This window comes from Alosa pseudoharengus, unplaced genomic scaffold (assembly GCF_046254945.1).
Source record: "Alosa pseudoharengus isolate Yale_2024_CS ecotype anadromous, Long Island Sound unplaced genomic scaffold, YU_APseudo_1.1 YU_APseudo_1.1_scf_23, whole genome shotgun sequence".
Lineage (NCBI taxonomy): Eukaryota > Metazoa > Chordata > Actinopteri > Clupeiformes > Clupeidae > Alosa > Alosa pseudoharengus.
This window is the reverse complement of record NW_027468685.1, coordinates 20,291,966-20,314,643: the sequence shown is the minus strand read 5'-3', so window position 1 is coordinate 20,314,643 and position 22,678 is coordinate 20,291,966. Positions and strand designations below refer to the sequence as shown.

At 42.9% G+C, this 22,678-nt stretch overlaps 1 protein-coding gene across 1 annotated transcript; it reads left to right on the top strand.

The window, feature by feature from the left end:
- The first annotated feature begins 527 nt into the window (after window positions 1-527).
- Window positions 528-16,951, top strand: LOC143140847 (cell adhesion molecule CEACAM20). The gene is made up of 9 exons (XM_076301970.1): window positions 528-649; window positions 950-1,264; window positions 3,046-3,333; window positions 4,156-4,422; window positions 6,367-6,651; window positions 7,199-7,453; window positions 7,664-7,781; window positions 12,558-12,618; window positions 13,391-16,951. Exons 1-8 carry the CDS (start codon window positions 601-603, stop codon window positions 12,574-12,576), a joined length of 1,596 nt encoding a protein of 531 aa, XP_076158085.1. The 5' UTR covers window positions 528-600; the 3' UTR covers window positions 12,577-12,618; window positions 13,391-16,951.
- Window positions 16,952-22,678: the final 5,727 nt, after the last annotated feature.

Here is a 22,678-nt window from a genome sequence, read left to right as displayed (position 1 = left end):
TTCTTGATTGCTGACTTCACTGTGAGGATATGTGATTGTGATTTACTGTAAGATTGACTTCAACAATTCGCCACGGGGCGGCAGCGTAACCACAAAAATTCAAACAGTTAAAATTAAAATGTCGATGCAGTGTTTTTTAGTTGCATTCATTTGATTTTTGAAACAAACGATTCAACTGAAACGAGATCATTCACATGGCACTTATGGTGTTCCTTATGTTTACATGATGCTGTTCATTTGGGGCATTTTACTTTCTTCATAGAAGGCTAGCCTAGCAATATTTCCCACACTATGCTACTTTTAGATGCAACAGGTGTATCAGGTTTAACGTTATAGCTGATGTCTCATTAGAAGTGAAGCTTCTAAATTAGGCTACTCTGCTGTATAGTTGGCTCAACATTTTATCAGTAGCCTATCCAACGATTGCGTCGATGAGAGTCATGACGAGTCAGGTATGTATGGGAGTCACTGAGCGTGCGGGCGTGGTTTGATTGCAACTACTACGCACCTCTGGAGTAGGCTACGATTCACTCTTTTTGCTTGCAAATTACAAGTCAGCACGCACTCCTCCTCTGGAACTTGAAGGACACAGACGCCTCAATGGATTTCTTTAAATTTCGGCTATTCTTCCTCCTAGCGTCAGCAGTTGGTGAGATATTTAAAAATAACATATTTGTGGGAAGTGTGAAAATAACGTTTTTGCTGCCACTTTAGTCCTTGTTACCTGCGTTATATGGTTCTGTGCATCCCTAATCTGTGTTATTTTTTGTCGCAGCCTAACGTTTTAATTGAACGTGTGTAAATTCATTGCCTAGTAGAATAATTTGAATGATTGGCATACCAATCCGTTTCCATTAAGGTTAAGTAAACATTCTCTTTTAATGTGTGTGTGTGTGTGTGTGTGTGTGTGTGTGTGTGTGTGTGTGTGTGCGTGCGTGTGTGTCACTAGTGTGCTGTTCAGCAGATATTCTAACAAACGACAAGGTGAAAGGTGTATTGGGAAAGAATGTCAAGTTCAACACAACCTTCGATGGCTCGGAGTACCTGTCACTCAGCTGGAATTTCGGAAGCGTCAATATCGTGACGGCCAGCAAAGTTAAAGTGGCTATCGCCAATGCCTACAAGGATCGAGTTAAGCTGAACAATACCACGGGCATGATGGAACTTGGACCGCTCACTGCCACTGACAACGGGATGTACCACTTGATAATTGTTACTCAAGACCTGCGGACACTAACAGGAGACTCGGAACTTAAAGTATTGGGTGAGTGCATACTGGTAGACCTACTTACATATTTGGCCTCAGTTGGCATGGAACAAGTTTGATGTCATCTAACGTTATTTTGAAAGTCTCTCTTGGTGTTATTATGTGTTATTTTGATGTTTAATTACCTTTATTTTATTTATTTATTTATTTTATTTTTTTTTGGGGGGGGGGGGCGGGTAGAAAGACTTAACACTGCCCTAAATCACTTGTCAATTAAGAAAATACACCAGAGACGCCGCACTTTATAGCCACTAGAGCTGTGGTATGTGGTTGAGTGGATGTTCTTTGGGCGTGTTTTTTACTAAATTGTCTATGGTGCAACAACAGCATGGTATTAATTAATGACAAAAGGCATAGGGAGTTTATATCGACTTATATCGGATACAATATATAAAATATGACTACCTATGCCTTCATTGGTAAATTAGGGTGACTTAAAAGCATGGTTGATAGAAAATGCACTGTAGAAGTAGCTCAGTGTCTCAACATCACTATCTACTCCATACAATCTTTTACTTGAAAGGGCCCTTCATTAGAACTGAAAACATTTAAACAACCCTGAACAGGTATAGTATGTATGTATAATCATATATTATTTAATACCTGTTTCGGTTTAACTGCTTTAACTGGTGTTTTAACCTTTTGTAGCACATTATTATAGCATATTGCTATGGTGCACTAGCCTAGAAATCTAGACGCGCCCCTGCTTGTGAGCTCCAGAAATCGAAACTCAATCAGGCCAATGAAATCGTGTATAGAGTCATTAGGTGGGCTTAACATAATGATTGATGGCAGAGTTGCAACGGTTTGGCTTGAATTCCCTGCTACTTGAAAACAAATAAGATGGATGTTGCTGTTGGCAACAGTGTGACACGAGTTAAGCTTTTATTAAGTTGGCAAATGTTTGAACTAGCCAACTAGCTCCGCCGGTGGGAAAGACAACTGATTATCCCGCCCCTCGGACTGAGCACTGCGAACGGTGAGTGCCCAGACCCTACATTTTAATGTGGGTCTGGCTCGTCAGGCTAATGGTGCACTGCAGTTTAGCATACCTTAGCCTCGCAGATCCGCCAGAGATCATACTCTCTCACCTTCTAGCTCTGGCTGCTACTTCTGGGCCAATTACCAAAACCCAGGTGTAGACCAGTCAAAGAACAGCATAGGGAGGTCAGCCAAGATTCTTTCCCGGGCATTGAGTGCACTCTCTTCGTCCTCAGACATCCCTCCTGTGTTGGAATGCAAGCACTTGCTGTGGCGTATGTGTATGCGTGTTTAATATATCATCAGGGCTAGGTCTCCTAAAAGCCACAATGATTAGTTCAACAGTAGAGGACATTTTGAATACCCTCTTTATCTATGGTGATTCTATCCCTGCCAAGGATGTGAAACCAAAGGCTCATCAGTGGTAGAGATTGGGAAATAAGTGCAGACAGTTCTAGTAAGATAGAAACATGCCCCTACGTTTTCCAGGATCTGATTTTGTTTAGCGTGTGGAGTGCTGCTCAGTCTTTCTCTGTTGATCTTCCTCCTTTTCAACTTGCAAGCAAATGGACAGCCTGCTGTTCCCATCTATTCGTCTTTCCTTTCCCCACATTTAAGATCCTTCTCCTGAAGCTTCAAACCCAAGCTCACCCACTGCTATTCATTCCATCCCGTCACTCCCCTCTCTTTCTCCATCCGCTCTTATTCATGCACTCATCCTCATCCCTCTCTCCATCCCTCCATTCACACCCTTCTCCCTTCATCCTCTCATCATTATCATCCTCTCCCCTCCGCAGAGCCGGTCTCCAGCGCGACTATCACCTCCGACCCCCCGAAGGAGGCGGTGGAGTCTAACAGCTCGGTGGTGCTCACCTGCACAGCCAAGGGCTCCTTCCTGAAGTACACCTGGCTCAACAACACAGTGCCTGTGGTGGCTGATGGCAAGCGGCTGGTCCTGAACGTCGACGGCAACATCCTGAGTGTGAAGGACGTCCAGCGCTGGGACCTGCGGGGCCCCATCTACTGCCGCGCCGGCAACGACCTGGAGGAGGAGAAGAGCGCGGCCTTCAACATGACCGTCAGCTGTAAGTCTCTGTTCTGAGAAAGAAACTGTACTTGTTTCATTTGCTTTAATTATTTGCAATTCAGGTCTATTTTATTTCAATATGGTATCAAGGTTTTTGTTAGTGGTGGATATAATGCACTGTCTGCAATGTCAACATCAGCATCTAGACAGGAAACGCAGGTTTATTCAGCCTCCCATTCTGATAGGCGTAAACATTGGGTACATGGATTTGATTTGATGTTGGCTCCATCATAAGGCATGTAAATCCTTGCTGTACCTAACCACCCATTATGAAACTTTCTTAGGGAAGTACTGTAGCCTGTGCATCTACTTCCCTATGCCTTTACCTGAGATAAATAGAAGGCTCTCTGTTATTCTCCCTCTCTTACTGTCTCTCAGTTCCTTTCTCAGTTTGTCATTTCCTCTTGAGCTTCATAATCGTCTCTGTCCTCTCCTTCTTTCTCTTCGTCAGTTCATATGCCCCCCTGCTGTTGTAAGGTTTACCTGAGAGGAGGCGAACGGTGGGCACGTCTCTCTTCCTGGTCAGGGTGGCCATGTTCCACACACAGTGTGACTGAGGTTTTTTTTTCTTATGCAAACAGCCCTGTGACTCAGACAGGTGATGGGAAGGCAGCGTTTAGATAAGATCTCATTCACCCTGGCCCCTCAGTGCTGTAGCCGTCTGCAATCCGAGGAGAGACAACACCGAGGCATTGTTCTCGCTAAGCCTTTCTATGTGTGTGTTTTGCATCCTCTTGAGGCTCATTCTGTACACCTTTCTCTGTGTGTGTGTGTGTGTGTGTGTGTGTGTGTGTGTGTGTGTGTGTGTGTGTGTCTGTAGATGGCCCTGAAAAGGTGGTTCTCGTGCAGACGCCGACAAGCTCTGTCCTCGCCACGGGGGCTATGGTGACCCTGGCCTGCTCTTCCGTGTCCAGCCCGAATGCCACCTACCAGTGGATGTACAATGGGGCGCCCATGAAGGACACCACCGCCTCCATCACCTTGGAAAACGTCAATGAGAAGAACAGCGGCAACTACACCTGCGTGGCCTTCAACGCCAAGACCAAGCGCTACACCGCCTCCAACATGGCCTCGTTTACCGTCATAGGTGAGAACTCAGAATCATGAGCTCCTCCCCAAGTCGGGTGTGTTTCAATCTTGTTCTATGTAGTGGATTAGTTGACGTCTACAAATGCAGGCCATGAGTTCTCAGTGAAGTGGAGAATGTCACTGACGAGTTCCGTGGGGGATATAAAGGGAATGTTGGAAAACATGCAAATCAGAGGGCTCCAGGTTGAAGTTTGAGAGCCTGGCTATTACCAGGAGCACAGGAATTCGGTGTGAAATGACTAGCGAACTAAAACATGTATTGGTCACATGCTATAGGTGTGCGTAATATGCTTGGTATGATGGTCGTTTTGTGTTTGTGTTAGAGTGCTGGTCTCCTTAAATTCCTGGTTGTGTGTACATCACATTCTGAACCAGAATTTGGAATCTAAATTTGTGTGGGAGAAGTTGCTGGGTAGATAGGTCAGAGTTGGCCAAGTGAGATCACTGCATTCCTGACACCTTGATAAGCGAGAAAGAAAAATACTTTCCTCTTTTTAACTCAGTGTACAGTATTTTGATAAAAGGAATCAATTATGTGAAAGCGTATAGCAAAGCAATCATTCACAACTGAACATGACATGACACTTTTTCCGACCTTTTCCGTTTTCACCACATTTTGGGTTATAACAAACCAACTAACATGTTATAGCTTAAACCCCCCCCCCCCCCCCGGCATGGTTGCCTGTAGGTAATAGTAACTTGGTATAGGTTTTTAACCTAGCTACATCTGTTCGCTTGACTTAAGATGGCCTCTTGTGAAGCAAGCATGCAGAAACTGGTTTCACCACTATCGGCCCTGTGGCTATAGGAACGGCCCACATCATAGTATTTGACTTTCTGTGACTGCACACGGTAACTCTTGCTTCATGTGTGGGTGCTTTTTTTCTCTTTCACAGGATAAGGGATTAGGGATTTAGGCGGGATAAAGGATTTAGCTTGTGAGTTTAGATTAATTGAATTAGTTTAACTGTATCCTGCTGACAAGTTTAAAAAATGTACATGTGAAATCTTCGGTTTTAAACAGAATTCAGATTGTAAGGAAAACAACAAGGAAATGGAATGGAGGGAGAGAAAGAGATAGATAAATACATAAATATTGAATGAGGGAGGTAGAGACAGAGAGATAGAGAGAGAGAGAGAGAGATCTGATGTTATTTCCTGGTGTTTTGCTGCAACCCAGTGAATGTGCCATGTTGCTCAACAGCACAAAGTTGTTTACTCTGAGTCATACCTTAAATTTATGCTAACTACAGTATATGGTACACAAGTTCTAAGATGTCAAGAAATGCAAGGTATGACAGGCAGCAGCAACAGAGGGGAATACAATACGCCTCTCTAATGACTGTTTGTCACTGAGAGTCACAGTGTTGTGGACACAGGTGATGTCAAGAAGTCATTCACACCCTGGAGAATGTCTTAAGGGGGTTTGTAGCAAGAGAAGGAATGTAGTTAATGAAGTACATCAAGCTAATGCTGAATTGTCAAGTCAATTGAAAAGTTACTTCTTTTCATCCCAATAAAAAGCCTTCCTGGCATAACTGAATAATGTACTTTCCAGATAAAGATATAACATCAGTGAGAAAAACATTTTTTGAAAGTGTCTCTTTGTCAAATTGCATGCTTTTGATATTTTACTGAGGAGAGCAGGATGCCCATGTAAGTGTTTTTACGTGCTTTTAAGCATAATTTAAGTCTTACACATACAGTACTTGGACTTAAGATTAGACATTGAAGTTAGATAAGTAACATGTTATGACCAGTAAATTGTGTTTTGAGAAGTTGATTTGGGATTATTTAAATGGGACATTCTAATGTGGGAGCAAATTCAACGGTTACAAAGGTTCCACAAGAAATCCTTCATCAACCTTTTTTAAATGGCATAATCTCTCTCTCTCTCTCTCTCTCTCTCTCTCTCTTCCTGTCTTCTCTCTCTGTTTCACAGAGCCCATTAAGGGAACCTCGATCACCAGAGTGGGTGCCACCACGCCCCTTATCGCCAAGGACAGCTCCATCCAGCTCACCTGCAAAGCAGTAGCTGGCACGGTCTCGTCCACAAAGTGGACAAAGGACGGCGTCGATCTGGTTGTTAGCGAGCGGGTGGTCCTCTCCAAAAAGATGGACATGCTGAACATCTCCATGGTGCAGAGGGAGGATGCTGGCCTGTACAAGTGTGTGCTGCAAAACGCAGTCAACTCCCTGGAGGGGAACTACACAATGGTGGTGAACTGTGAGTGTGAACATGCCGTCAGTCGCAACGCACTGGTTTAGGTCTTGGTCTCTGTGTACACACACAAACAAATACACCCTCACGAGACATAAACGCGCTCTCTCTCTCTCTTTTTTCTGAAGGTTGTATCAGCGATTGCAGGCCCAAAAAAGGAAGTGATGTTACCCCACCATTGCTGATACAACCTTTAACTCACTTCCTCTCTCATCCATTCACTCTATTTCACACACACACACACACACACATACACACACACACACACACACACACACACACACACACAATCAGAGAGAGAGAGAGTTTTGATCAATGTTTCTGCGTTCTATGCTTTTGTAACCATTTTCTTTTAAATGGTAGAGAGAGAGATTTACACATTAATGACAAATTCATCATGATTCTCCTCAGTGATGTCTGCAGGGACTTGAGAGCATACCGTTGTCTGCTTAAAGGACAATTGAAGCCCTTGACCAATTCATGCCTATGCTAATACCACACATGACAAACACCTTGAAACCAACCTCTCTGTCTCCGCTGAATATCATCTCAGATGGTCCAGAAGGGATAAAGATGGTGGGACCGAAGGCAGTGGAGGTCACAGACCGTGTGGAGATCAAGTGCACGGCAGAGTCTTACCCCGTGGCCACCTACTCCTGGAAGCTCAATGGCACCACACTGGAACCCACCACATCGATGTTCATCATCGAGCAGCCGAGTTTCCGTGACACAGGAACCTACACCTGCACCGCCCGCAACCCACTCACCAATGGCACCGCCTCCTCCACACACACACTCGCTGTCAAAGGTGAGGCTTTCACAGCAGGGATTTACTGAGCATTGTAACTGATGTGTGTGTGTGTGTGTGTGTGTGTGTGTGTGTGTATGTGTGTGTGTGTGTGCGTGTGTTTGTTGTGTGAATGAACAGTTCAACAAATATTGAAAGAATTCTGTGAATGTATGTTCTTAAACAAATGTTTCTGTGTGCATGTGTGTACATGTGTGTTTGTGTGTTCAGAGGAGGGAGCACTGGATGAAGGGTTGTCAGGCGGTGCTATAGCTGGCATCATCATCGGCGTGCTGATCGCTCTGGCCATCGTGATCGGCGTGGTCATGCACATGAGAAAGAAAAAAGAGTGAGTGTCATCTGTTTCATTCCCTTTATCTTGCGCTCTTTTCATCTCTCTCTCTCTCTCTCTATCTCTCTCTCTCTCTCTCTTTGTCTTGTCTACCTCTCTGCGTGCATCTTGTGTGAGTTCAACCCCAGTGCAAGTGACAGACAGAGCATAAGCATAATTTTGTTTTCTTGTCAAAACTGCTCAAAAAATTATTTGAATGACTATCGAATCCTTAGGATTTATAGATACCTGAGCACTAATGAAAAGGTCTGTTGTGTATATAGCTCACACCCCTGCAAAACCTGAAGGATTGGTTTGGCTTGCCTAAGATGATGTGAGCTTAAGACGTCTGCAGGCGGCTACATGAAGTCGAATCCCCCTATTGGCCTGCACATGTGTGCACGTAGTGTGTAATGTCGTGATGTGTAATGTGATGATCCATCTTATGACATTGAATCAAGGTTTTCAAAACAAAACTTCAAAACTTATCATCAAAAGATGAAGCAAACCCAACCTTTCGCGTTTGTGTTGGGGAGCGCAATGTTCCAACATTCCATTTGTTTACTAGGCCTATGCGAGAGTAGGGGATAACTGGCACAATTGTAACACTTTTCTATTCTCTCCATTCAAACCCGATTTACACAAAGACGTAGCCTAGCCTAAGACTTGAAAGCTGTGAAATTTGGCCAGAAAGGAGTCATACATGTTTACTCCATGAAAGTTGAAACAGAATTAAAAAATGTGTTCTAGTTTGTTAAGAACTTAACCTAACAGTGATCTACCTTTGTTACAACCTGACACAGCCATTAAAACGTGCGGTAGCCTACCGTTGTAACAGTAGGCCTAGCATAAGCGCCATCATGAATGTAACAGTTCTAAAATCGTGATAGCCTTGTTGATAAACTGCTTATTTCTAGCATTTGGTCCAGTGATCTTTGAAGTTGCTGCAGCTGTCTAAAGTTTAATTGGCTGTGATGGCGGCACAAAATTCATAATCCATAATTCACAATCAGATTGTTTTTTTGAAGGGGGGGGGGGGGGTGTAAAGCGGTATACCGTAAAACGGTAATTTCTTGCTTTCATACCATCCCAGCCCTAGATGCAATCTCAGCCACATCCTTTGAATGGCTGCCAATCAGTTATGACAGAGCAAGTCACCCTTCAACAGATTAACTGAACCACTCAAATGCTGTTTGTTGGTAGAAACAACTGAAGTTTGATATTTGATACTCATAAGCTTGTGTCTTCTCTATTGCTAACACCACATGGAGCTAATCTGTTGGTAGATTTACTGACAGTTTAAGCTGCATTGGAGAGATTATGAAGAACTACTTATTTTAATGCAATTTGAATGTAGTGCAGACGGAAGTGTAGGGGATAGTTAATTTTGTGTTTAGGAAGTAGTTTGGCTACTTGTTCAGGTCATTGGTTAATTCTCTGATGAAGTAACATATGTTGGATACACAGGGATCCAATGCCCACATTGGGTTTTGCATTGGTACATTTTTCTGGTGTTTTCGGGTGAGTCACTCTTTCTCCAGTCCATTTTCTCTCATTCCATTTTCCACTATCGTCCTTTCCTCACCTGCCCTCACCACTTCTCTCCTCTCCTCTTTGAGCAAACACAGAGTCGACAGAGTCAGGGATTTACTGGAGCAGGATAGGTGACAGAGGTCAATCAAGGCTAGACACACCTGGGCTTGTCTTTGTGCCCGTCGAGGAGCCGAGGAAACCTCTGTAGGGACATCCATCTCAAGGCGACAGGTGCTGAGAGGAAGTCAGAACTGGTTGTATTTTTGTTTTTTTGGCTCTGCGACAGACGTCTTGTCTCAGAAAGGCCTGTCAACAGCTCCAGTGGCGGAACAGAGACGGTGTCGGTGTCTGTTTGTGTTCAGGAAGAGGGTTTCCGGATGAGGAGACGTGTTTGTGGACTGTCTGTTGACTCAGGAGGGGGAAGCCCTTTTGAAGACTCGCTAAACAAGCAGGTAGCGGGTAGTGGGCATTTAGGGATTTGAAGCCGCTCTGCACGGTGACAATTGGAGAAGGCAAGGTGGTGAACCACCTCATGAGCAAACACTCAGGCGATAAGGAGGTGTTTCTTCACTGCTTGGCCAACACGGTGGTGTAGTTCTTAACAGATTTGACCTTTTCAACTGAAAGAAACCTCAGGGTGTGAGATTTCAAATCTGTGTACAACTGCTCTTTGACGCCATCTGATTTGACATGGGAGGTTGGTGAGCGTTTCATAACACTCAACATAAGATGCCATTTTCTGATATCTTTGGCTGATAAACAAATGTCTAGAGAAGAGATGGAAACAAAACAAAACTAAAACAAAATAACACTCAACCTGTTGAGATATTCTCAAATATCTACGTCAGGTTACAGGAATCTATTGGCTTCCCAATGCACCTATTTCACTTCATCCCCTTGGGTGAAACAGCCACAAAATGGTGTCAGGACTTGGCAGGAGAACGTGTACCAGGCACACGCTAGCACTCCCAAAACACAGCAAAACAGTACGGGCATGAGGGAAGCTGTGGAGGAGGTGGGGAAACCACACAGGCTGCTGTTAGCCAAGTGCACCGGCGGCCTCCATGGTGTGGAGTTTGTGTACTCTGTGTTCGGATGCCAGACTATAGTGGGATTTGGTGGAGCAGGCACGCACGGCAGATTCCTGGGATGCTCCTCCGCTCCCGCCTCTCCTCTGACATGGCTGTGCCTGCTCCAATGAATGATTGTCGCGCACGTTATTGTCAAAACGTCGTCTGACCGCATTCCATTCCCTCACGCACACACACACACACACACACACACACTCTCGAATTTACAGAAAAAAAGGAGTGGCCTCTGTTGTCACGGGTGCCTACTGGACCAAAAAAAAGTGTCTCTCCTGGGTCCTCTTAAAAAAAAGCGGAAAAAAAATCATTCTCGTTCTTGCAACTTTTCAGTGTTAAGATTTCTCAGTGTGTCTCGCCTTTCTTGCCTCTCTTATCACTTGTACATTTCGAAATTGGAGCGAGCAGATATGATTCACTTTTGCAGAGAACGTTGTTGACAGAGGTTATGTCATTCATTCTCTCTCAACCGCTTGTGGTGAGAGTAAAAAAAGACAAAAGGAGCGGTCACAATAAGACACAATGTCCTGCCTTGCCCCGTGTTTTTAGAATTAGGTATCTGTCTTTCTGGGGAGGAGAGGGAATGGGGGGAGCAGGGTGGAGAATGAATGGCAAGAATGTCAGTCATGTCCACACTTGCTTGGCTTCTCTCTCTCTCTCTCTCGCTCTCTTTCTCTTTACTCACTTCCTCTCTCATCCCTTCATTCTATTTCACACACACACACACACACACACACACACACACACACACACACACATACACACACACTATTCTCTCTCTCTCTCTTGCTCCCTCTGTCTCTTACTCAGGCTGTTTGCCAGTGTTGATTCAAATTCATGCAAATGCAAAGGTGCTTTATTAGCATGACTGTTTGAGTACAGTGTTGCCAAAGCAAGTGTTACAAATGACAGTAGAATAACAAAAGAAGGTAGAGGATAGAAACAGAGCAATGTGGGTATAAATATGTGAACAGTAGTAGTAGTCAGTGTCAATATATTTGCACCTGCCTTCTGCCACCTGTTTCTCTTCCATATATCTTTCTTTCTCTCTCTCTGTCTCATTGCTGTCTTGAATTCCTTCATAATTTCCGAGAATTCTATCTGTAATGCCTTGTGATTACCTCCCTGTGATAATGACATGTTTGGCTCCGAGCCATCTCTTGGAACACTTCTCATTGGAGATGATCATAGAGAAGGAATGGTTCCTACTACAGTATCTGTCTGCCTGTGAGATATGGGGCTCTCTCCCCTCACCCTTCTTTTTCCTCCTTCTCCACACCGAAACTCTGACGAACATACTGATGTCATTCTGTCTCGCGCTCAGGCTCTGTCTCACTCTCTGTCTCACTCTCTGTCTCACTCTCTGTCGTCCCCCGTCACCCCCGCCCTCCTTCCCCTGTGAGTCTGTCGCTGTCCGTCAATTTGTCTCAATCTATCGTAGTCTTAACTGTCCTCTCTTATCCTTCCATCTCCTAAACTCTTTCAGCCTTGAATTCATCGCTGCAATGATAAATCGTAGGAGCTTCCACAAACGAGTACAGCCATGGAGATTGTTTGCAAACAGTTTTTTTTTTTTTGTCCACCCCAGTGTTTAGCGTTGCCTCAGTTTGTTATTGTGCTTGTTTTGTGTGCTTTCTTATCAGTTTGACTGAAGAGATTGTTATCTCAACTGAAGCTCCATTGGTAGGAATACCTCTGGATGCCTCTGCTCAGACAGTTTTAGATACAGACAGTCAAGGTTGATGAAATGATATTAGAACATTTAGCATTATCAAACCTGACCTGAATTTCAGAGGAAACACTCATTTTAAGGAGCTTTTTGTCGTAACCACCAGGTGCTTTTTCCAAGAACCCTACAGCTGTAATGTGACTGACTGTGCAGTGAGTGAGTGGTATGCAGTGAGTCACTGTACAGCATTTGTTTTCGTGAATCACACTTGTCCCACCTTTTCCATTAAACACTTATTATCCTCAGCTTGTTTTCATTTCCGTCATTCTGTGAAGCTTACTTATATTTATCTAGCTCCCCACACAAGTCCCTTCAAGACTCCACAATGGTTAATAACTGTGTGTACTCTACACAGTGATATTACTACCAGATACCAGTGGCCCAGGAGAACTGCATACTGTAAGCATAATCTGACTTCTAATCTCTCCCTTGTCCTTTCTCTTCCAGTATCCCATCGCCATACTAAGCACAGAATCAAGTAAGGGAGAGGGAGGAGTCGGAGGAACCGGTAAGTCCCTCCTTGACAATATTTTCTCTTTTTGTGTGCACACAACCCTGACTCAGTCTTATCCACCACCCAAAGACTGCTACAGTATTCCTCAGGGATGGCACCCTTTTTGTGAGGAGAACATGTTTCTGTTGATGTTCAGGAATGGGGTGTGATTGGAGTGGTGGTGGTGGTGCTAGTCGAGGGGTGGGTCTTGCTAGATTCGCAGCGGGGTGCTTGATGAATATTCCAGAGACTTTTTCCGCTTTCCTTTTGTCACGGTCTGCATTGATGCCTAGTCTGTGTGGGGACAGTGTGTGGAAGCGTGCTCCCGCCCTCACAAGCTTGCCGTGTGATAAGACTGTTGACTCAGGGGGAGGGTGGAGAGGCTCTAGGCAGAGATTAAACCAGAGCTACTGTTCAGCGTGACCTTTTCCCACTCCTGCGCATACAGGGAGTTGGTGTGTGTATGTGTGTGTATGAATGTATGTGTAAGGTTCTCAAAGTGGCGTCATCCGCCATGTTTAAATTAGTCACAGACTTGCAAGCAAAGCAGCTCTAGGAATTGTGCTGCCTCAAGCACAGATGTTATCTATTTCTGAAGATGTTTCTGCAATGTCAGTTTTTCAGTGGGGTGGAGACGTTTTGCAACATCTCTATAATGTTAATCAGCTGTCTGAAGAGTGTTGAAATTCATAGTAAAAAAGGAGATTCTTATCATTGTGTTAATGTGAGTGAGGGGGTAGTTTTTAACATGTGACTAATGCCACTCCTCTCTTTCTTTCATTCTCAGGGTTTGCAGAACATCCCAAAAACAAAGACGTCTTAATTTCTTTTCCACCGAAGATCCCACAGGGCAGCTTCAAGAACTCGCTCGTTTGGGTCGTATCACCGGTTCCCCTGACTTCCATCCCACCTGTCCCAACCACCCGCCCGCACCCCTGGGGTGTACTGCTCTTTCACATCACCAGAAGAAAACTGCTGTCCTCTCTCTCACACACCTGGTTTCGACCCCTCCGCCTGCCTTACTGTAGTCACCCATCCCATCCCCTCTCCTCACCCCTACCAAGCCCACCTTTCTCGGTACCTGACCCCAGAATAACACCCTCTCTTTGGACAAAAGCAAACCAGCCACCCTTGAGGAGTTAAGAGATTCTGGGACTTGAAGGCTGAATTAGATGGAGTGGAGGGGTGGTGGTCTTGGACAGGACACTTCTCCTTATCTGTGGGTTTCTGCTCCATCTCATAACCCCCTCCAACCGACTCCTCTCCCTATTGTGTCCTACCCCTACCCCCTTTTCAACTACACTAAAATGGACCACTCCCTTTTGTCCACCCGCCGAAACCCTAAACCCTCTTGTTGCCCCCAACCCCCTCAAAAAGAAATCCTGGATAGTCAATCCTATTTGCTTTTTCTCTTCTTTTCTTTTTTTGGAAAGGAGGACAACTCCTGAGGTAAACGAAACTTGGTCTGGAATTAACCTGAAGGCCTAAGCCTCCGACGGTTGACGCCCTATGGAAATGATCGCATTCCTGTTGCAGCCATGGCCTTCAGGGACTACTGAAGCCAATAAAGGAGACCAGATTGACCAGAGTCTCCAGAAAGTGAAACGTTATTTTAAAAAAAGCTGGCTTTGAAAAGTTCATGTGCTAAATGTGGTTCTGTAGAAAGAAAATGGAGTTGAAATTAAATTAGAAATGCTTCACTTGCTCCTGTAATATCTCCTCCTGGTCCCCAAGGAATGTGTTTTGTTTTAATCTGTTGATTTGTTTGTTTGTTTGTTTTCTGGACATCCTAATGCTGGGCCAATGAGGCAGAGTGGAGAATCTTGGAGAAAGACCAACATGTCACAGCAAGCCAAGAGAGAGAGAGAGAGAGAGAGAGAGAGAGAGAGAGTGTGTGTGTGTGTGTGTGTTGGGTGGGGGTGGGTCGGTACTACGGATAGGGAGAGGGTTGGGTCCCAGGTTTTTCAAAGAAGATGAAGGTGAGAGATTTTTTGCTGTAGAATGGCATTCCTTTTGGAGTTTTTGGAGGGAAATGTTAAATGTTTTTCCTAGGCGTTCCCTCTCTCCTGATTTGTTACGCTCGTACCATCTCCTTGAATCACTTTTGACATTGGATAGCAGGAGACCATAAATTTTACTAAAATTTCCAATCCACTCGAGTGCGTTTGAAGTTTGAATGCTTAAACGTAAGAAAATTAGAGACCACTTCGATACATTCATGACCAAATATGTGTGGTTTAAATTGTCTCTTCCATTCATTGGAGGGAAAACAATCCATAAACATACTGATGATTTTTTTTTTAAACTCATTTTAACACCCTTCTGGTGTCACCGCAGACTGAAATGCTCTTGTTTGTGGAGGCCCCAAGATTTATTAGGTTGCGATGAATCAAAGTCAGACGGCACTCACATAGGGCATTCCAGGGTATGTGCTCTAACATAAACACCTACCCATAGAATGAGTAGATACGTGGGACGAAAAGGGCTACGAATGTAAACTTGAAGCATCGCTGTCCTTTGGAGGTCAATGTGTTTATTGTGGTCAGGTTAAGCACATAAAAAAGATCTGTTGTGACAACTGGGTTTCGGTTGTGAGAGACACACCATGAGCAATCCAACAGAAGTATTTGTGTGACTTTGTGAATTTGCTGATTAGTTTTAGATTAGAAATTGCAGACTTTTTGTCCTGGAAATTTACTGACTTTCGTTTTTCTGTAAAGAAGCAAAGGAGAATTCATTAACAGAATTTATTTTCATTCAGATGTATCGATAAAGAGTTTCCAATCCCACTCCTACAGAGATCTTAATTGATGTGTCAGTGAAATGTTGTGATAGTAGACTTATGTGTATTTTTCTGTGCGTAAGACATGGAGTCAGTATTTTTCCACAATAGACAAAAATGTTCACAACTTCTTGAATTTGTGTCAGCCATGTCTTCATAAAAGTACCCTAAATTACATGATATACCATGTGTAAATATGACAAATGTATCCGTTTTGTTTATGTTCCTTTTTCTTTTGTAAATTGCTTGGGATCTCTTTTAAATTGTATTAATTCTGTTAGTTAAAATTATTCTCAGGTTGTTTACAGTATGGGTGTGATATTTCTTTAAATTAACAAGATCTGCTCCTGTTGTTGTTCTCTTGCTAGCTGGATGACTGCCTCAGTAAAATTTGTGTAGTTTATTTTTTTCATTTCTTTGTTTTCTTTAGTTTGGTTTGTTTTATTGTGGCTTAGGGGTCATGCTTGTTTAACTATTTATTCGCATCCATTGTTCTCCATGTAACCCAGGCCACTGAGTCCATCAAAAAATGTGCCCCTCCCTCTCTTTACATTGTAATTGGCTAACTTATTTGGAGGCAGACAGTGGTAGTTATTTTTTACATTTTCCTGTATTGAATTCCCTATGCCACTGTCTCTTTTTTTACACACTGAAGGAAGCGGTTGCCATTATTGAAAAGAACTGTCATGAGACCATAAACATACAGAAAAGTGCTTAGGGCAACGGGGGGAGGATCCCTGCATCTGTGTGTGTGTGTGTGTGAGTGTGAGAGAGAGAGAGAGACAGAAAGAGTCCCTGTGTTTGAGTACAGATCAGGGGCCTTGTACCTTGTTAAAAGTGACACCATTCAGCACTTGTTTTTAGACTGTATGTCACTCTGTTGCAGCAACCGTGCAGGAGTGCCCTCTAACTATGGTGTTTGTGAAGATCCAGATTCACCTCACCTGTCACCTCACCTGTGTCCTGCAGGAGCTTCTCTAGTGTCGTAGGGGCTCCCCCTCCCTAACACTCATGCCCTGGAGTGGCTCATGTCCTCTCCTAGCCACTCCCTATAGAGAAGGATTTCAGCTACAGAGGGGGGCAGCCAGAGCTTGACCCTGACTGCAAGTAAAACACGTTTTGATTCAGGGAGTCAGGTGAACGGTTTGAATCTCATTGTAAACGCCCTCATAGCAAACTGATGAATGTCCAACACACCTCAGAGAAAAGTGAATGTGTCGTCTGTTTGTTTTTTGTCTGGTCTCATTCTTGTTCTCGCTCTCCTGACTGTGTAAGCGTTTCCTACGGCAACAAGAGATCATCCATATCACTGACCTCATCAGGATGTGACAAGAGTATCCTACAGTATGTTATTGTTTGATTGGAAGACTAATTCTACATGCATGTAAACACGTTGAGTTACTGATGCCTTTTTAACACAATCAGATGAATCATTTGAACTTCCCTTGAGTTAAATGTTTTGATGGTGTTGAGGAAGTTGTTCCAGTGAGTGTTCTGACAACAGCACGGCTGTTAAATGCTGTACTTGAATGTAAGCATAATTTTAATAAATGATTATTTCCGAAATGCTTATGACTTGAACTGTTTCCAAGTAAAATCTGTGTGTGTGTGTGTGTGTGTGTGTGTGTGTTTATTCATGGACCTAGGATTATGTTGAGCTTAGTCTCGCTTGAAACTGTAAAAAATGAGAGTCAAGGTGTTCTGGCATTGAGTCACAAACTTGCCTTTCCACCACTATCATTTAGCTCTACACACCTGCAATTACTCTTAGCATGCCTTCAGTGTGTGTATGTGAAGCTGGGTGTGTATGTGTGTGAGTGTGTGTGTGAGCCCGTTTCTGGTTTCCGTGAGTGTGGTGCTTTTGTGCTGCAGAGATTAAAATGGCAAGACTTGCTGCTACAAGTCCGGTTCAAAGAATGGTCCTCAATGAAAATGTTCAAGGCGTGTTGAATCCGAGAACATTTTTCCCGCAGTTACATTTTGATCCTCTTTCCCTGCATATTTTTTCCCCCTTCAACCTCACATCACCCCTGTGGAACTTCGCTCGGGACTGGTTGGGATTTCCATCCTCTCTTTGCCTGTCCTTGTGTGAAGTGTTCTTAGCATATTTACATAGAAACAACCGCATGTATTTTGCAACCATATAGCCACCACACATAAGCAAGTAGGCCAAAGAAGCACTGCTATTGTGAGAGTACAGTGGATAGTGTAAGCAGGGGCGGACTGGGACCAAAAATCGGCCCTGGCATATTTGGCCCAAGCGGCCCTCAAATCGGTTGGGCACACCTGATTAAATACAAAATCTTTGCATTACCCTTAAATATATATTTTCTACTGCACTGAAAGTGATAGGCCTCATTGGCTATCACTCTGACTGATCAGAGGTAGCCATGGAGCACATGATCTCCATATTCAAGTAGGCTATACAAGCAATTATTAAAGAGTTTCTGCTTGAATTCAAAGTATCATTTCAAATTTCAATAGGCTACATTTAAACTATAAAATGCTCAACTGACAGCAGCACCAAACAGTTACTGAAGCCTATGTGTAAGGAGCTAAATTTCTTGATTGTCGTAGACATTAATCACTGTAGGACAACTGAAATAAACAGGGCTGTTGCTGGAAATATTTTATTCCTGTAGGCTATACTACCTACCTACATTGCTGGTACATTTTGGAACAGTATAGCTATATTAAGTAATTATCTTTAATGTCTTCCAGTAGCCTATCGTACAGTATAGGTCACTGTATAGCTTAGTTGGCTTGTGCATGAATATGACTTGATGTTTTGTAGCCTACATTTCCGTCAGTCTACAGTCTTTTAGGCCATCTTTACCATGATAACCCTTATAGGACCCTTTCGACGCTCTACTTAGAGAGACCAACCACCAATCATGCCATCAATGTTGAATTTTGGGCGTCTGACGGAAACTGATCAATCTGACCAACAATTAATATCGATTTGACGCTCTTTTGCTGTCCGGGTTTGCAAATCGTTCATTTAGAACATTTAAGTTGCGCTATTTGTTATTATAATCACAGCACGGCCTTACTATGTTGTCATTACTATATCATTACATTATCGCAATTAATAATCATCATAATCAACATCGTCGGCATGGCAATAGCCTACCTGCTCCACCACTGAGTTCTTATAATGTAGCCTCAACTAGGCTCCACCACCTGCTCACTGTCCCTCTGCTCTGGATGCTTGCTTACATCCTCGTTTAAACTCAAAGAACTTCAACATGTTGCTGACATATGCTAGCCTACTTGCAATATTGCATTTTTGAAGCTTCTACATTGGTGTTACTTTTGCACTATTGTCACTACCGGCACCCGCCGCAATTTCGTGTAGGCAACTTCGATTAACTTTTGATGCGCTCTAGTCCAAGAGCATTAGCTTAAAATTGAGTCAAACCCGGAAGGCCGGAACAAATTAGTAACAAGCTGAATTGTTCAGGATATGTTCAGAATACCTTTAGGAATAACATACTAAAAGTCCCCGTGAATCCCCCTTGTGCTTTCTGAGATATTCAAGATGGCGTCCAAAATTGCCGCTATTTGGAGATTTTTCCCTATCTCAGGCTTAAAACATAATACAAACCCTTGCTTTGATGAGAATAAGGATCAAAAATGTATACAAACTATATGTTGTCTGATTCATTTTACAAAAAAAAAAAAAGGATTTGGATGGGTGAAATATGTTCAAAAAATGCCTTTTTCCTAGGTGGGCTAAAATGGTAAGCTAACTTAAAATAAGAATTCCTTGTTAATTCAGAGTTTGGCAAAAGAGGAATAACTATGATGGCAAGTTTTAAAGCTTATTTAGGCTACATGCATTTCTGTATACATTTGATCATGTTTATAAGAAGGTTTTTTAGAAGGTTCAAGTCTCTCATGTTGTGTGCGACTTGCGCGACAAAAACGACAGATTTTCCCCTCTATAACCTTTATAATGTAATAGCACATAATATTATATATAATGCTGACTTCATATAATGCAGCACCAATGCCAGCTTTACTAGATGATGAGGGAGAAACTGAAGAATCAACACCAATTTCTGATGATGAGGATGATGAGGATGTGATTTATTATTATGAAATGTCTCCATTCAAGAAACTAATGATGAACTTGACTTACTTACCCTAAAAAACATATATTTTGACCTTTTAATTACATTTGTATCAGGTTTTAAGCCTGAGATACAGAAAAATCTCCAAATGGTGGCCATTTTGGATGCCATCTTGAATATCTCAGAGAGCACAAGGGGGATTCACGGGGACTTTTAGTATGTCATTCCTAAAGGTATTCTGAACATATCCTGAAAAATATGTTCAGGGGTGGGGCCTGACGTGAGCTGTTATTGGATCAGTCGAGTGTCAATATGGAAATGCAACCAATGGGCCGCTGATTGTCCTTCCTTTGGGCCGATCGTTGGCCAAAATTATTTAATTATATACTATCGGCCCAAAAGGTGCATCGGCCCACCGATATATAACCAATATTACAAGACATGTTTGGTAATTGTGACAGAATGATTAAGAGACCAAACGCACCTGACAGGTAATGCAAATGTGGAGTCATCCAAACCACAGGTGTTTTCAGGAGAACAAAGCATGCACATTTTAATCTCTTATGACTGAAAAATATTGACATTTATCACGTATGTTTGAAAATATTGAGATTTATCACGTATGTTTCCTCTGCGACTAGGCAAACCTACATGTAATGAGTTCTTGGCGAAAATCTCGTAAAAGTGGTTAGAGCCATGTACCACTACTCGAAATCTCGAACTGCATCTATTTCACATTCATTATTTAATCATCAAACTAGACAACTGCAAGTGACCCAATGTTTAATATGCACTCCTCAAGCCTGTGTCGCAGCCTCATATCACGTAACATAAACAACCCAAGCATAAACAGTTTTACAGAACAAGTGGGCGTTGTCAAAAGGTAATTTACGAGGATAAATAGTAGGCTACATCAGCAGTTTCAGCTGCAATAACTTTTACTCGCAACGAAATGACTTTCACAATCACAAATTTATTGAAGCATGCCAACAAGTGTCTAAGGAATTTGGTGTCAATACTGTTGTATTTTCTTCTATCTTTATTCTAGTATGCTCTGGCAGAGGTTAGATTACTGAAGGATTTCACGGCAAAGCATCAATTAGCAATCAATCAATCAATTAGCAATCAATTAAAACAGCATCAACGTGCAACTGTCTAACGTGGTACCAGCAGCAAGACCTGCTCATATTCCCTCTGGCGGCGCTCCTGGGACCTTATGGCAGCTTTTACGGTTACGTTATGTTGCACGAGCAAATAGATTTGTGTGTGTGTGTGCGTGTGTGTGTGTGTGTGTGTGTGTGACAGCCTGTAGCAGTGGCGGGAGGAGTCTATGGTTGGGCCCTATGCCATGTGGAGAAAACACAGAACAAGCATAACTTCAAAGGTATTCTATCATGTCGTTGTCGGCATAACAAACAGAGAGATCTGGGGGTGGAGGAGGGCGCTTGCCGCTTGGGTGTTGACATGAAGCTCAGCACAATGGCTAAAGGCCAGTCAATCGGACAAGGGTACCTAATTGCACAAGCCTACATTATTAATGACAAGTCTCATATTGGTTGAAGGGCGTGTTCTTTCACCCTTCTCACGTTGGAGTTGTCTGTTCAGATTATATATTGCTAGTATCATGGTATTACAGTAGGCCTACCCCCCCCCCCCAGAATTATTGGCACCTCTGCTAAAGTTGACTAAAAAGAGGAATATAAAATCATCTTTTGGAAATTGATTGAATAAATGTTCTTCCTTAAAATACAGGGGTCATACTGTAAGTATTGGCACCCCTATGTTAAATTCCCATAGAGGCAGGCAGATGGTTTTATTTCAGTTAGCCTATTAGCTGGTTTGATTTGCATTAAGCATAAAGATAAAACCATGCCAATCTCTAGGTATGGGGAAGGGTATGTGATGATGTGATTTATTTATTTATGATATATTATTCATTCACAAAGAAAATTGGTGTCCTTAAAGGTTGGATATTTCCTCATTTTTTTTTACTTAAGGCATTAAGATCAATTTCCAAAAGATGATTTTATATTCCTCTTTTTAGTCAACTTTAGAACAGATCCAATAATTCTGGAGGGTACTGTATGTAATATGAGCTTGTGTTCTATCAAAGGTCAACAAGATGTTTCATTAGCCTGGCAAACTTGTGACTGAAGAAACAGAGCACCTAGCACCAGGCACCAACTAATGAATGCTGATATAAACACAACACCTTGCTTGGCCTCTTCCCAACACAAGGTTTGAAAACAGCCATGCAAGACTGGACATTGCTGGACTACACTTTAGGAATTCATTATTGGAGGGAAAATGCTAGACATGTGTCTCTGAGTGTACAGTCATGCAAAATAATTTCTGCAACACAAAATGGTTTTCAGTCCTTAAGACTGTATTTTGAGTTAACCAAAATGACACAGATCACAAAAAGGCCCCCAGTAACCAAGTTGAATTTGTAATGCTATAATACAGCACCATCCACACACACATATCTATGTGATTCTTGATTCAACTCTTTGTAAGCTGTGTCGTCAAACAGTTGACATGTGTCATGGAAAAGTCACCCATGAAGTTAGCATTCTCATTTCCTTATTATGACCGCCGCGCAGCAGATTTTATTTATTTTTATTTTTTTTAATTTTATTTTTCGCATGCCCAAATTTCCGTCAAGGATTCCCGTGACACTGAAAGACCAGGGTACACGAAACTTGGTTAGCATGTAACCCCACATGGATAGCATGGAACCATCGTTTTTCGTTTTGATCTGTAGCCCCCCCGCTGGACTGGACCCCCCGAAAGGAGGGTAGGGCAGACACAGTTTTCTGTGAATACCTGTGAGGACCATTTTTTTTTGTATGTTGATCTCAAGGGCCCATGTCAACCCATTCCATAACCACTCATTTCATGTATAGCGCCACCTAGTTAAACACAAAAAAGTAAAAATGAGGTGTTGTAATCGAAGGTATCTGTGACCTAACATAGTCAAAACTGCACGAAATTGGAAGTGTAGGATCATTATGACACCCTGTGTATGCACGCCAAGTTTTGTGGAATTCCGTTCATGGGAGGTCACACAATAAATTAATTTATGGTACTATACACCAACTGGCCTGTAGGTGGCCGGAGACAGTTTTCTGTGAATATCTCGAGAACCGTAGGGCCTAGGAGGTCCACCTTTTTTATGTATGTTGGTCTTAAGGGGGCATGTCAACCCATCCCATTA